Source organism: Astatotilapia calliptera, chromosome 13 (assembly GCF_900246225.1).
Source record: "Astatotilapia calliptera chromosome 13, fAstCal1.2, whole genome shotgun sequence".
In the NCBI taxonomy this organism is placed as follows: Eukaryota; Metazoa; Chordata; class Actinopteri; order Cichliformes; family Cichlidae; genus Astatotilapia; species Astatotilapia calliptera.
Genome location: NC_039314.1, coordinates 28,200,653 through 28,215,259, shown reverse-complemented (window position 1 = coordinate 28,215,259; position 14,607 = coordinate 28,200,653). Strand labels below are relative to the sequence as shown.

The 14,607-nt window shown below is 36.7% G+C and overlaps 2 protein-coding genes across 2 annotated transcripts; one reads left to right on the top strand and one right to left on the bottom strand.

Moving 5' to 3' along the window:
• Window positions 1–1,472: 1,472 nt before the first annotated feature.
• Window positions 1,473–4,110, top strand: LOC113035382 (proteinase-activated receptor 2-like). Its single transcript, XM_026190922.1, has 3 exons — window positions 1,473–1,649; window positions 2,929–3,119; window positions 3,242–4,110. Exons 1-3 carry the CDS (start codon window positions 1,473–1,475, stop codon window positions 3,735–3,737), a joined length of 864 nt encoding a protein of 287 aa, XP_026046707.1. The 3' UTR covers window positions 3,738–4,110.
• Window positions 4,111–7,342: 3,232 nt separating this feature from the next.
• LOC113035177 (uncharacterized) lies at window positions 7,343–14,166 on the bottom strand. Its single transcript, XM_026190520.1, has 4 exons — window positions 13,966–14,166; window positions 12,705–12,860; window positions 8,026–8,213; window positions 7,343–7,892 (listed from the first exon to the last, which is right to left on the bottom strand). The coding sequence occupies exons 2-4, from the start codon at window positions 12,789–12,791 to the stop codon at window positions 7,412–7,414; spliced, it is 756 nt and encodes a 251-aa protein (XP_026046305.1). The 5' UTR covers window positions 12,792–12,860; window positions 13,966–14,166; the 3' UTR covers window positions 7,343–7,411.
• Window positions 14,167–14,607: the final 441 nt, after the last annotated feature.

Here is a 14,607-nt window from a genome sequence, read left to right as displayed (position 1 = left end):
CAGCTGCTCCTGGAAATTTCAGGTCCAGGTTTATCAGGAGATGCCATGAAGCCTTTTTAATGCTGGCTTATTTACTTCTTTTATTCGATTTTTTTAGTGTATATTTATTGTTATTCAGTCACTGTTTTATATAGTATATATGTTGTAGAACTTGTAATTGAGGTTGATTAAAGTGTAGCTACACAAATAAACTTTGACTGGCCCATATGGTCACAGGGCCATATGGGCCATTGCTAGGGACGATTTTTAGGGAAGATAGATGGATTAAAAACAAAATGCAAAGTTGTTTCTTATGTTTAGTGTCGCTTAAACATGCAAAGACCGGGCCAACATACATCAGAACAGTTGTTATGAACATTTTTCCTCTTGATCTGACAGAGATGATAGCTGATGGCAGCAGAGGAAGGAACTGTTTTAAAATGAGGCGAAATGATTGGCTCACAGACATTTTGTCAGATGTTTAGCCAATAAGTAGCATGGATACACCTGGACCTGGTGTGGCTAGAAGGGCCGGTGTTGATAACTATCAGCCAGTGGCACGTTGTCATCACTTTTCATATTTATTGTAGACTGTTTTTAATGCAGAGGACAAAGCAGCAAACACTGGTGTAGAGACCTGAGGAGTGATCTTGAAACAATCAAAGGTAACTATGCTTATAAACTTCAGGCTTTGTATTTGCAAAACTGTAGTTGCATTATTTTTATTTGTGTCTATAGAAATATGAGGTATAAATCATGTGTATTGTGTCATGAGGGTGCTGTGAGCGGTGTGGTAGGCAGGAGTAGGACCCAAACGCAGGGCTCAAAACACAAAGGGGGGAACTATAGAAGGTAGCTTCATTGCAACATGGGGGACGACGTAACAATGGGCAGAGGGAAAAAGAGGACTAAATACACTGAGGGGTGAGAAGGGAAGTGGAAACACAGCTGGGAGAGTTTAAACATAATCAGGTGGGTGGAAGAAAAACTGAACACAATAACATAAGATGTGAAACTGTCAAAGTAAAATAGGAAAACAGAGACACACATTAAGACATGGACTGACAGAAAAAGAGGAAATAGAGGGAGCCGAGACATGCCTGGGAACATCTGAATAAAAACAGTGACAGAACTATAAGTCTTAAAAGTCTAGTTTCACCAATCCAAAGGCTGAACATTTGGACTCATGCGAACGAGCTTTTAGTCCAATACTACATTTAGTCTGTTGCTGTGACAGTTTACTGTGGCTCTTGGGGTTAAAAGCTCAGGCCTTTCAGCCTTCTCAGAATGTAATATTTTGCCAAATAGTTGTTTCTGTTTGATGTACCATTGAGAAAGCAACATATTGAGAAGCACAGTTAAGCTGGAAAAACAACAGTGAAACACCAGTGAGAGAAGTTAGTGATAAATTTTGCATTAGTTTGCAACATGCAGCTGAACACTGTTATTAACCATTAATTTCTCTCTTAAAGGTTCTTTAAAGAAAAATTGATATGACTTCACTGACTCAAAATTCAACTACCAGCAGCAGCTGCAACAATTATGGCAACTACACAGATTTTAAGGACTTCTGCTGGTATTATGAGGACAGCATTAGCACCTTGACATGGATAATTGTTTGTGTCAGCCTTCCTTTGACCTCACTGGCAATCTTTTTTCTTTGCATAAAGGTGTGTATATTATGAATAAGATTGTTTTACTACGATCTGGGTTTTGTATGATTCACTTTGACTTTGGGACTAAATTTCATAGAAGTGGAATAAAATGACTATTAAATTAAAAAAATATGATTTCAGTTGCCACTGTAAATAAAAGGTGAAAAGGTAAAAAAATCATATGATTTAATTAAGAAGGGTGACTTTGTAACATCATAACTGTTCAAATGAAAGAATACATTACATCAAAAGCCATTATTTTTGTTACTTTTGAAGGTAAGGAGAGCAGTGTACCTGTTGTTAATTGTCTGCTTTTGTTAGCACTGCATACTTACAATTTTGAATTCATCCTATTAAATACAGACTGCAACACTATTGACAGCTCACTGAACAGCTCTGGAATAACTGAAACTGCTTCAGTTATTTTGCTGCTGCTTTTTTTTTTTTTGGATGCCCAAAGACTTTACAGCAGTTTGTAAGTCACACTGCAGATTTGGGTCCATTTGCTTTAGTAAACTACCCTAGACTGTACTCTGACAACAGCCCAACTACTACTGCAGCTTTTATATACTGCAGCGCCCTGGGGCGCCTCTATCAGTGCGCCCCAGGGCAGCTGTGGCTACAATGTAGCTGCCATCACCTGTGTGTGAATGTGTGGATAACTGAACGTGTAAAGCGCTTTACGAATACAGGCCATTTTACCATTTATAGATCTCAAAATGATTTTTTTGTCAGTACTCACAATGAAAGTTTCAGTTTTAACAATCATTTATTTAATTTATTAGTGGCAATCACTAGCAAAGCAACATAGACAAATCCATTCAATTCAACATAAAATATAAAATATAGTTTTGTATCATTATGCAACTAAGTTTCAGTGTTACAAAGTCTGGTATTGAGTCACAACATTAAATGTGTGTGCAGCTGAGTAGAAAGGTGTTATATAAGTATATATAAGTACTAGTTCTTTTAACATTGAATACACAGAACACATTTAAACTACTTTTTCCTTGTATTTTACCATTGTAGTATATGTCAAAACATCAACCCATTTTCACCTCATAATTCTTAATGTAATACTCCATCCCAAGCTCAAAGTCTGGCAAAAAAAAGACAAAAATGGACTTTAATTTAAAAAATAACATGCAATGTATTTATTTATGTAAATCAGGCCAAGTATTAATCTGCAAGTCTTTAGTGTGTAGTATGTTATATGAAATGTTTTTATGTGGAAACCATAATGCCTAAATTGTGTTGACTGAACATGTTTATAGTTTACTTTGTTTTCCTTTAGGTGCGAAATGGTCACATCGGTCAAATCTATCTCATCAACCTTTACATTTCTGACCTTGTTCAGCTCTTCTGTATGGTCGTTCACATGTCAGGTGTCCAGGACGACCTCACACCGATAATATTCTCTTTCTATGTCTACCCTTCTGGTCTGATGGCAAGTGTTAGCTTCATGGTGTGTGTCTCCATGGAAAGGTAAACATCTGTGCTGTGTGTTTGTAGCTATGTAATTCTCTGAGCATTTATTGCTTTTCATTAGTATATCTTTTTAATACCTCTCCATGTCAACTCCTCTGTGTGTCTTTCTTGTATAATAGGTATTTGGTTGTTGCCCATCCAGTGTGGTACCAACAGAGACGAACCATCAAGGTCACTGTGGTGGTCTGTGTCTTAGTCTGGATCATTTCTGTTTTTGTTGGCCTCTTAAATAACGACTATTTGGGTGCCTTCCTCATCATTCCCCTTCCTCTTCTCATTTTCTTCCTTATTAAAACTATTAAAGCCGTGTCTGCAACCAGTGTCCCCTCTGATGAAAAACAAAGAATTGTGGCAGTTTTGGTGCTGGTGGTGCTGATTTACATATTGGTGTTTGTGCCCAGAACCATTTTGGAAATACTGTACCTGACAAATACAAATTGGCAGACTTTGTACTTTGTGTATGACACTACCTGCAGTTTAGTTCAGCTGAATCCCCTTATAGACTTGATTATGTACTTTTTCATTAACAAATGGGTGTTAGACAAGCTTTTGGGCTGTCTGTGTTGTTGCAAATTGGACAACAATGATCTCAGAACTTCAGTGACAACAACATAAAATCAGAAGGAAATTGTGCAACTTCCGAGTTGCCTCACTGTAGATAAGTGAAGCTTTTTTTTGTTGGATTGTTGGCTTAATGGGAAATGGCTGTTCAGGCAATGTTTCTGTTGTTTATTAGCATGGATTAAAATATATATTATATGTATCAATTAATACAATCAACATTTCAGTCCTAATTCCTTATTTGATCTATTTTAGTTTTACTGAGACAATATTTGTTTGCTCTTTTGTGCCGTTGGCTGTAAAACTATCTGCTCTTTCAGCAGTGATCCAACAACAAATTACTTTCCCCCCCAAATGTTAAGAAAACCCGAGAGAATAATCTACATGTACTCTTAGAATTGCTTTAAATCCCTTTGATTTCTGCATTCTTAAAGTGCAGTGTGGTCTAGAAAAGCATGTATAAAAACCAATTTTCAAAAAATACAGTTTGTACTTGATAATATAAAATATGATAACATAAATAAATTAAAAAGTCTTTATTGTTGTTCATGTAACCATAAAAACAGAATAAAATCAATTAACTCAAATCCCATTGTGCAGTGTCATGTCCCATTTAAAGAAATCAGGTTAATTGATCTAACACACTGGTGTATGTGTAATATCATCTTGCATCTAAACATTGGAGTGCGCTGATTTACTACCACTGCTTGTAACTTTTCAATTTTCTTTTCCATTTTTGTGATAATAAGAGATTCAGAAGATCTCATTTTCAGTTCTCTATTACAATTTATAAATACAGATATAAATATTTATTCTTCATTAACGAGCTCATATATAACATTTGCATGGTATCATTTAAATAAGTTATTAACAATGTATTTACTGTATTTTTCAGACTAGAAGGCACACTTAAAGTCCTTTAATTTTCTCAAAAATCAACAGTACACCTTATGTATGAATTCTGGTTGTGCTTACTGACCTCAAACCGATTTTTTTGTGCTACATCGCGCAAAAATCTGTTCTACATGTTTTAGTACGACTTTGGTAAACTATGAAGCGGCACCACTTGATGGTCAGAGCATTAAGGCTACCGTAGTCAGGAGCCTCATGGAGTAATAAGTACTGTGCATCAACATAATATTACCGTATTGTCTGTGTACAAGGACCCCAAAATGGCACCTGTTAAGAGACATTCTTACGAAGCAGATTTCAAACTCAAGGCTATCAATTAAGCAGTAGAACATAGTAAAAAAGCAGCTGCAAAGATGAAGAATTTGATGGATTTGTGGAATAGGAATGAACTGAAAAAGTGAGTGTATTGTTCTGTATTTTCTGTGTTACAACTGAAGAATGTTACCCTCTTCAACAATGTAGAATAAAGTTCATTCGCTCTCACATTCACACACTTATGGTACAGAAAATACGGTAGATGCACTTTTATATATTCTCATGTTCTTCTTTTGAGAGAAGACAATATGCTTAATTATACGTTTTCAAAATTTATTATCAAACGGTTAAAATTTTTGTTTCGTTTTTTTCATGGTGCCATGGACCTCTGGTTCTCCACAGCTCAGAGAGACAAAGGATGCTGCATCCAGGAAGGAATTTTATTGTGTGTCATAAACACTATGGAACGCCAGGACTGCCATAATGAATTAATTAAATACACCATTAAATAATTAATTAAATGTGGCAATAATTAATTAAAATTGGAATTAATTAATTAAATAAATAGTTATGACACATGTAATTAATTAATTATTGACACATTTAATTAATTATTTATGTATTTCACATTTTAATTAATTATTGACACATTTAATTAATTAATTATTGACACATTTAATTAATTATTTATGTATTTCACATTTTAATTAATTATTGACACATTTAATTAATTAATTATTGACACATTTAATTAATTATTTATGTATTTCACATTTTAATTAATTATTGACACATTTCATTAATTATTGACACATTTAATTAATTATTTAATGATATATTTATTTATTTCATTTTGGCAGTCCTGACGCCTGGCTCTCATCATGAAATAATTTTATCTGTCAGCCTCACCCATCAAACTCAGGGGGCGGGGTTAACGCTGCCCATGCAGCTTCTCTAACATTTGATTGGTTGCCGTGCAAAGTAAGTCAAAACAGGTCGATCCTAGAAAATCGATTGCTTGTGTAGACTTGGGGCAGGCAGGTATCCCAGAATGCAGATCAAATCACAGGCAGCAATGGTGGTGGTGTAGTTTTAAAATACCCCGTTTTTCTGTCACCAGCTACACTTTTAACAGTGTTTTAGCCGCGAATGTTGCGACGTATGTCTGGTCAGGTTAATTTAATTTCTCTATATAGTAAATATAATAATAATAATAATTTCTCTTAATTTCTCTATATAGTAAATAAAATGCAACTAACACTATAGAACTAAAAATTATAAAATAAAATTCTGAAATGAATACATTCACATGGAGATGCAGATTTATTGTCACAGTACTGCTTAAAGCTACAACAGCCGTTTGCTTTTTCCTCACACTGATGGCCTGCTGCAACATACTGCAGCAGCACAAACCAGCCAGCGGCTTGTCACTGAGCATTTTCTGCAAAAAAAAAAAATCAAGTCCATAAAATATGGAGCCCCGCAGGGGACATGGGAGAAAAAAAAAATAAGATGGACTTTTGCGAGATCTCGCAAAACTTTTGCGAGATCTCGCAAAACAAACTCGGGATCTCGCAAAACTTTTGCGAGACCCCGCAAAAGTTGAATTCCAACAATGGCGGCAGCTACTTAGTTGTAATATTACTCTTTCTGGGTCACAAAATACACTTTTAAGATATTTTGAGGCGTGAATGTAGTTGTGTAAACGTCAGATACCTGCTCGGTTTACAAGACATTACATATTTGCAAAAGTGCACCGACGTTTTCGGAGATCTGACACCCACTAGCTTGAAGCTAACGGGAGGTCGAGACCTACTACAGCCGGGAGGAACACCGCTTTCCCGGCACATCGTGCCTCGACCTCCCGGTCGGCTTCGAGCTGGTGGCCTCCGAAGAATGTGGCTAAAACCTTTGCGAGATCTCACAAAAGTCCGTCTTAATTTTTTTTTCTCCCATGTCCCCTGCGGGGCTCCGTAATAAAAGGACTGAATAGAAACAAGATAAAAACAACATCTCTGACAGTGTCATGTGGGTGAAATTCAAACGTTAACTCAGACTCAGACCAGCACAGAACTCCTGGTTTACCTCATAAAGTCCATCAGTGGTCAAGTGTTGCAGATGGCAACACAAGACCAGTGTTGGTCAAGGTACTTGAAAAAAGTAATCAGTAACTAACTACTGATTACTTCCCCCAAAAAGTAATCCTGTTACTTTACTGATTACTTATTTTCAAAAGTAATTAGTTACTTAGTTACTTTTTAAAAACATGATTTACAACCTGAATAGATGATAAAGCAATAGATTTTTCAGACCAATTCTAGTTTCTCTGCATAATCCATCATATAAAATGTAATCAAATGAAAAAGTCTCTTTTTAAAACTAGTTTTATTATTTTTAATCTTTTAACTTTACGCATCAAGCAAAAATTAAATTATATGCAACATTCTCTGACTGGAAGAAATTTGTTTAACATTTAAACCTATTTTCTGTATATTCGAGCATATAAAATAAAATAGTTTTTGCTGCTTAAATCTGTAGTACAACAGCCGTTTGCTTTTTCCTCACAATGATGAGCTGCTGCTACACCTACTGCAGCAGCACAAACCAGCCAGCCGCTTGTCAGTGGGCATTTTCTGCATGAGAAAAAACAAAATCAGGTCCATAAAAGGACTGAGTAGAAACAAGATAAAAACAACATCTCTGACAGTGTCATGTGGGTGAAATTCAAAAGTTAACTCAGTAATTGCAGGTAGGATCATCAGAAAGTAACTAAGCTGCAACAGAACCAAAGTTCCTACAATTCTTCGCTTTTCCTCGGTGCTCACTGTGGAGGCAGCACGCAGGGCTTTGAGGGTCGCAGCAAAACAGATGATGAACAGAAAGGCAGGGACTAGGATCAAAATAAGGACTCGTAGAAAATAACGCAAGACTATGGCCACAGGTACACTGACAACACAAAGGGCCCAGACCAGAATGCAGACCAGCACAGAACTCCTGGTTTGCCTCATAAAGTCCGTCAGTGGGCGGGTGATGAAAAAACACCTGCAACACAAGACAGACAGATAACTTAATTTTCACAGTAGAGAATATATTATTTCTAAAAATATGGATGATTCACAGTACAATATAGTACTCAAGCACATGCAAGTACACACACTGAAAGTTAGACAGGTACCTTTCCAGAGCAATGCACAACTTGAAGTAAAGACTGGCCTGGACACCGAAATAGTAAATAACAAAAGACATCATGTAGGTTTCATGATCATCTGGTTTTGCCACGATAATGATGATAGTGCACATCTGGATTAGATTGGAGATCAGGAGGTTTGTGTAATAGATGACAGGGACCTGATCCCGTCGCACCTGCAGGACATACAATTATTAGTCAGAATATGAAATAATAACAAGATGTGTTCAACTCCATCATAGAGCAATCTATGAGGTCAGATTAAACAGACAATGTTTTGTCATGTGCGGTATTACAATGTTGCACTTGTTATCTGATGGGATGTGTATAATATGTTAGAGAGTACCTCACTTCCAAATATTTTCACTGTGAAGTATATTAACGTTTACTCCTTTAGTGAAACATTCTGATTAAGCTATGAGACCCAGGTGTTGTGCATCTTCTACTGGATGATAGAAAGGCTAACCTTGAAATTGTGCAGGCACTTTGTCAGCATTATTTAACTTTTACATTTTAATTCACACAACGGTTTGATGTGAACAGAGAAGTTACAGGAACACTGATTAATGTACAAACTAACAGATGTAATATTTTCATGCCATCTCTATTCATTTTAATCTGTTAACTACCCACAGGTCACCAGTGCGCCACTTAGCAGCAGGGTTTTAACTACATGCTAAACAACCATAGTTTTAGAAAGTAAAACACATCATTCAGATTCACTCTCTTACAATAATCCCCCACACTGTGCTGCAACCGTCTCCTCTTATTTTTCCCTGTTGTTTTATTCGTAATTATTCATAACTATTTTTTATCATGATTTTTTTTTTTTTTTGCCTTACCATCGTTACCCCATAAAGTTTTTTTTAGCAGATTTCTATTAGAAAAGTGGCCGTTGCCATCAGTGGGGGTTAAAATTTGACAGATGTGGAAACATAGTGTAAGTTGTGGTACAGCAGGCAGTGTGTGGGCAGTGGTTGTACACTCAGTGTTGTGGATCAGCAGTTACTCCTTTGTAGTAAGTCTGGAGCAGTTTTCCAAAATGGTTTGAGTTTCCAATTCCAAGAGATAGACCCAACCAAGCAATGCAGGCAGCTTCAGTTGCCTACGTCCAGATGTTAACTGCACTAACTTCTGATGAAACACTGCCACTTAGTGGCCAGTGCTCATGGTCACAGACAGCCATCTGCAGACCAGGGGCGGAGCGTGGGGGTGGCTTACTGGGCTTAAGCCCGGGTTGTTTTGTCAGAAGCCCGGGGTCTTTTGGAGTGCAATTTTTTCATAGTTAGATGCCTGGCTGACAACTGTATAAAACAAAAAGTACACACAATATTCGAAGCACATAATGCACACAGTGGGAATTTACGACTGTGCGTGAATCCCCCCTGATATTGGTATGATCCGAGCTCAGGCACTAAGCAACTGAGCGAGGGGGCGGGGCTGCAGCCAGGTGCTCTTGTGCCTGTGAGTGCGCTGTTGGAGTAACGGAGCCAGCCATACTAAGGAGAGCTTAAGTTTGACCAGGTACCAAAGCAAACCATTCATACCGTACAAATGACGGTGAATCACGAAAGATTGATATCAAACTGATCACTTGACCAATATTACGTTACTTGCTCTTCAAGTGAATCAACAAATGGCGAAATGAAAAGCCGAACAAATGCTTTTTTTTTTTTTTTAATAGAGTCTTATCTTACGTGTGTTTATTTCATATTTTCAGTTCTTACCCTCCCCGACTAAATCGGTTTCAGTTATGTACTGAAACATAAGAATGGACATTAGAGGGTTCTTTCAAAGAAAAAACTCAGGTAAATGTTATTTTATATATTATGCTTTGTATGTTGTTCAGTATATTTCTATGCAAAACAAGAGGGATTTCAGTACACAGCAGGATATTCACATTTGTAACCAGATATTTACATACACTTTAGGGAGAAAACATAAAACATTTTTTCTGTACAACATCAATTTAGATTAAACTTTTGTTTTAGATAAATATTGAAATATCTTTTGAATTAGTTAAATGTCAGAATAAAGAGAGACAGAGCTTCTATTTTTTTTATCACTTTCATCAAATTTAGGAGTACATATACACTAAGTTTGTTAATTAATAAGAAAACCAGATGATTCCATTCTGAGCTGAAGAAGCTTCTGATAGGTTAGTAGAGTCCATGTGAGTAAACTGGTGGCACAGCTGTGGATGCATATAAGGCAAAACACAGAGCCTGTTTCTTTGAAATGGGAAAATTAAGAGATATCAACCAAAACACCAGGAAAAGAATCGTGGAGCTCCATAAGTGTGGCTCAGTTTGAATACAATTTGGTGCCATTTGCAATTAAGAAATACAGATAGTTTCTCTCTTTACTCTTAAAGTTAACAAATATGTTTTTTATATTTATCAATCTAAAAAAATAAACATTTAGTCTGATTTGATGTTACAATTAAAAAGTGTTTGTGTTTTTATCTGAAGAGTTTGTAAATATCTGGTTTCAACTGTATATTTGATGATTGTCAGCACAAAGAGGGAGAGAGAGGAACAGAGAGGGAGAGAGAGGAGACAGGACAGAACAGAGATGAACAAGAGCAGGTGAGACACACATGTTAGTCAAATGGTTGTTTACCAAAAGTATCACCGTATCATAGGTACTCATGTATCTCGTACCTAGTGTTTCTTTTTAGGTTTGTTATTTTTCAAATTCTATATTTATTAAGTTATGCAGGCTTGTTTGCACAACAAGGCTAAATAATTATATAAACTTTTGTGAATCTACATAGTGTACTTTGGTAGAATTAAAAAATAAGTGTAGTGCAGGTCTATGATGATTTTTAGTGCTACTATCATCTAGTTCTGATTCTGGTTCTGTCTTGGTTAAATCCTAAGTAGTCCTGATTTTGAACTCTTGTAGTCCTGTTTTAATTCCGGATCAGTTCTGGGTCTGGTTGAATTGGGGTTTAGTCCTCGTGTCTTGATGCAGCCCTGACCTTGTTCTGCCTTGCTGCTTAATTAAAAAACTAGTTTAAGGTGTCCTGTATATGTGATATCTTTTTTTCCCTATATGAAGTCATTCTTTTTTGAACAAAACTCAAAACAGAGCCAATTAATCTTTCAGTCATTTCTACACCCCCCCCCCTCCCCCAAAAAAAGAAAAAAGAAAAAAAAATCCACATGCATACTACCCTTCAGGGCTAAGCCCCGGGTGTTTCAAATGTCTGGCTCCGCCTCTGCTGCAGACTGCACCCAATGAAGTCCAAATGAGGGAGCAGTGACTCATTAAGTCCTCCAGCTCCTTTCAGACTTCAATCCAACAAAGCAAAAATGAGTAGAGAAAAATTATCATTCAAATTCTTAAATCCACATTGGGTGAGTAATGATTAATCCTCTTACTGAGATTATTCAATGTGAACTCTAAAATCCCTTCAGATGTTACATACACTCATACACAGGAAGCTTTATTTATATAGCACCAAATCTCAAGACTCTCAATTTGCCTCAGTGACCCTAAAATAATGAAGGAACAACCCTGAAACATCTCCCATCACTCCCACCCACCCCCATCTCTCTCATAATCATGCTTTGTGACACACACACACACACACACACACACACACACACACACACACACACACAGAGCACCTAACCAGTCACCATGAATATCACAGTCTTGCCTGCACCAACATAGTAATTCACTGCAAACCTGCACATTAACCTGGACTTACTGTTCAGTATAAACTCTAACAAACATGAAATTACGATCATTACACTTAACCACACCCTAGGGGTCAATTTTCTCTTTTTTATAATGATTCATTTTTCACTTCTTTGTCACTTGACCCCAAATGACCTACTTTTTAAGGTCACAGCTGCATGTAAGTGTGAAAGCTTTTCTGGGTATACTGTAACGTGTAAACTATAACAGATGCAGCTGATTATATTATGTCAGGACTCATAAAGGAATAACCCCTAAGAAGCCGAAGCACAGCCCCATCCAGTGTGACAGGTACCCATTCAGGATAATCGGTGTTCGCGTTTCCCAATAAACCACAGAAGTAATTTTAAAGATCTCGATAGGATTCAATGGTGTGCTGGACCCATCCAGTCTATATGTCCGATACTGCCCATGTTAGTGTCGCAGTGAAATGTTCAATTATCCCTAACTAGTATAGCACAGTCGGGGTAAAAACAAGGTTTATATTCCTCTGATCAGGTCTTGCAGGTCTTACAGCTGAACAACAGTGCACAACATATTACACCATTTTAATTTTTATTTAACAAAAACTAATAGTGCTATAGTGCTAGTTCAATGTTTAAGTACTGAATAAGCATCTATACCGGCATCTGTGCACGTGACCGCAAGAAGGAAAAGGACGTTCAGTGCACAGGTGGACAGTATAGAGACATTTTGGTCTCCTGGCATCAGCTAAAAGGATCAGGCTTTGGACCATGAAAAAAATAGCTTGCTGGACAATATTTTGTATTAAACTGTCTATCACAGTTTTTTAAATTACACATTAAGATTGCTGGAATCAGTTCAAAATTATTTCCATCCATTTTTTCTCCTAACGGAAACATATTTCTTATTTTAATTATATTTGTTTTGAAAACTCTTCTTTTTGTTCCTATACTGACAGACATAAAATGCACAATATTTAGTGATTATCTACATACCACACAACACAAACAGCAGATGACCAGTATGGTCAAAGGAAGGCAGACACCAATATTGATCCACATCATCACATGGATGGGCCCCATCTCTATCTGCCATTCAGGGATGGAGCTCTGGTAAAAGATGCACTGTTCACCTTTTCTTCAAAGAAAGACCTGTCGGTGGAAAAGGGAGATTCCATGTAGTTACAGTGATGAAAAAATTCAATAAAAAGTACATGTAGAAAACTGGTAACAAATAATATAGACGGCTGTGTTATTATATTGTATTCATCAGGTTCATACACATATTTACTGCTACTTTGAAGCAAATATGTGAAAATAAATCAGTGTTCTGTCAAGTAATATGATCTTAAACAAGTGCAGTTAGTGCAGTACCAGTACAGATATTTACATTCACAACATTCATAGATAAGCACACTGCAAACACAAAAGAACATGTGACTAATTGCAAGTGTTGCCTTCACTTGCCTCGAGACCGCCCACACATGAAATATAATGCAGATAATGCTGGTGAAAACTGAAGGAGGAAGTTGTGGTAGTCAACTTTAAAAATACACAGCAAAATCTCCAGTGTTAAATTAACATTGGAGAGTGTCTAAATGGGTCCACACCTCTGAGTGTTAAATACAACACTGTTGAGTGTTAAATTAACACTTTTGACAGTGTTATATGTTTAAAAGTAACTTAGTCAGTTTTGAAGATTAACAATGGCTAACGCTGAGCAGTGCTGATTTTCTAACACTGGAATATTTCTAACATTTTGAGTTATTTTCCAGTGTTAGAAAATCAGCACTGCTCAGCGTTAGCCATTGTTAATCTTCAAAACTGACTAAGTTACTTTTAAACATATAACACTGTCAAAAGTGTTAATTTAACACTCAACAGTGTTGTATTTAACACTCAGAGGTGTGGACCCATATAGACACTCTCCAGTGTTAATTTAACACTGGAGATTTTGCTGTGTACCAACCCCCATTCACTGGAATTCACAGTCAGCATGTATTAAACTAGTGAAAACGAAATATTTGATTTTCTCTGATCAAGTTTTTATCAAGTAATCTGAGTATAATCAAGTACAGCCAATAACAGTTACCAGTACACACATTTCTGTTCTCTGCATTTATACAAAAGCACCCTGCAAGCACAAAAGAAAAGAGCATAGTAGTCTATCTCATAATACTTTATTACTAAATGCCAGTTTTCTTGTGACTATGCTGTTCTTCAGAAGCAGTGTGATAAGTGTAAACATTGCCCTTACTTGCCTCAGGAATGTTCCAACGGTCTCAGTCATCAAACTCTGAAACATGATATCTGTCCCCGTCTGTCTTGAACAGAGACGTCGTCGTTGCCAACTTTAAACACTCCATACTCCACTCAGAGTCAAATACAAACAAGAGTAGTGATTTTTAGAGTAGAGCCAGTTTTATATTTCCATGCTTCTAGTTGCCTTCACATTGTCTTGAACGGGGAAGTTGCAAATCGTGAAACCCCGCCCACCACCCGCATGCAGTCACACTTGCAGGGTAATTTTTAAGATTTACAGTGAAAAGACAGTTTTTTATTTTTAGTTTGCACCCCAATTCACTTGAGTTTAAAAACTAATAATTTCAATTTGCCCTTCTAGTAAATGAACCCCTGCAGTCACTCTTAACAGGATCTCTCTCTCTATGCATGTAAGAAAACAGAGTTATTAATGCAGCAATGGCTTTTGTTTGGGGAGTTTTTTAGAACACACAAATGCCTGACTCACAACTAAATCCTTAAAATGCATTGCAAATATTACATCAGCAAATACCAAGAATAACCTAATACTAAATAATAGAAAACTAATAGATTACCACACAAAGAACTAAAAAAAAAAGACCGCCCATGATGGTTCCTCCTCTTCCTCCTCTTTCTT

Coding starts and splice junctions, on each gene's coding strand:
- LOC113035382 (XM_026190922.1), top strand. CDS start 1,473: ATGACTTCACTGACTCAAAATTCAACTACCAGCAGCAGCTGCAACAAT. Junction 1,650..2,928: donor TCTTTTTTCTTTGCATAAAG/GTGTGTATATTA, acceptor GTTTTCCTTTAG/GTGCGAAATGGTCACATCGG. Junction 3,120..3,241: donor GTGTGTGTCTCCATGGAAAG/GTAAACATCTGT, acceptor CTTGTATAATAG/GTATTTGGTTGTTGCCCATC.
- LOC113035177 (XM_026190520.1), bottom strand. CDS start 12,791: ATGGGGCCCATCCATGTGATGATGTGGATCAATATTGGTGTCTGCCTT. Junction 8,214..12,704: donor TCTGCTGTTTGTGTTGTGTG/GTATGTAGATAA, acceptor TATGTCCTGCAG/GTGCGACGGGATCAGGTCCC. Junction 7,893..8,025: donor TTGTGCATTGCTCTGGAAAG/GTACCTGTCTAA, acceptor CTTGTGTTGCAG/GTGTTTTTTCATCACCCGCC.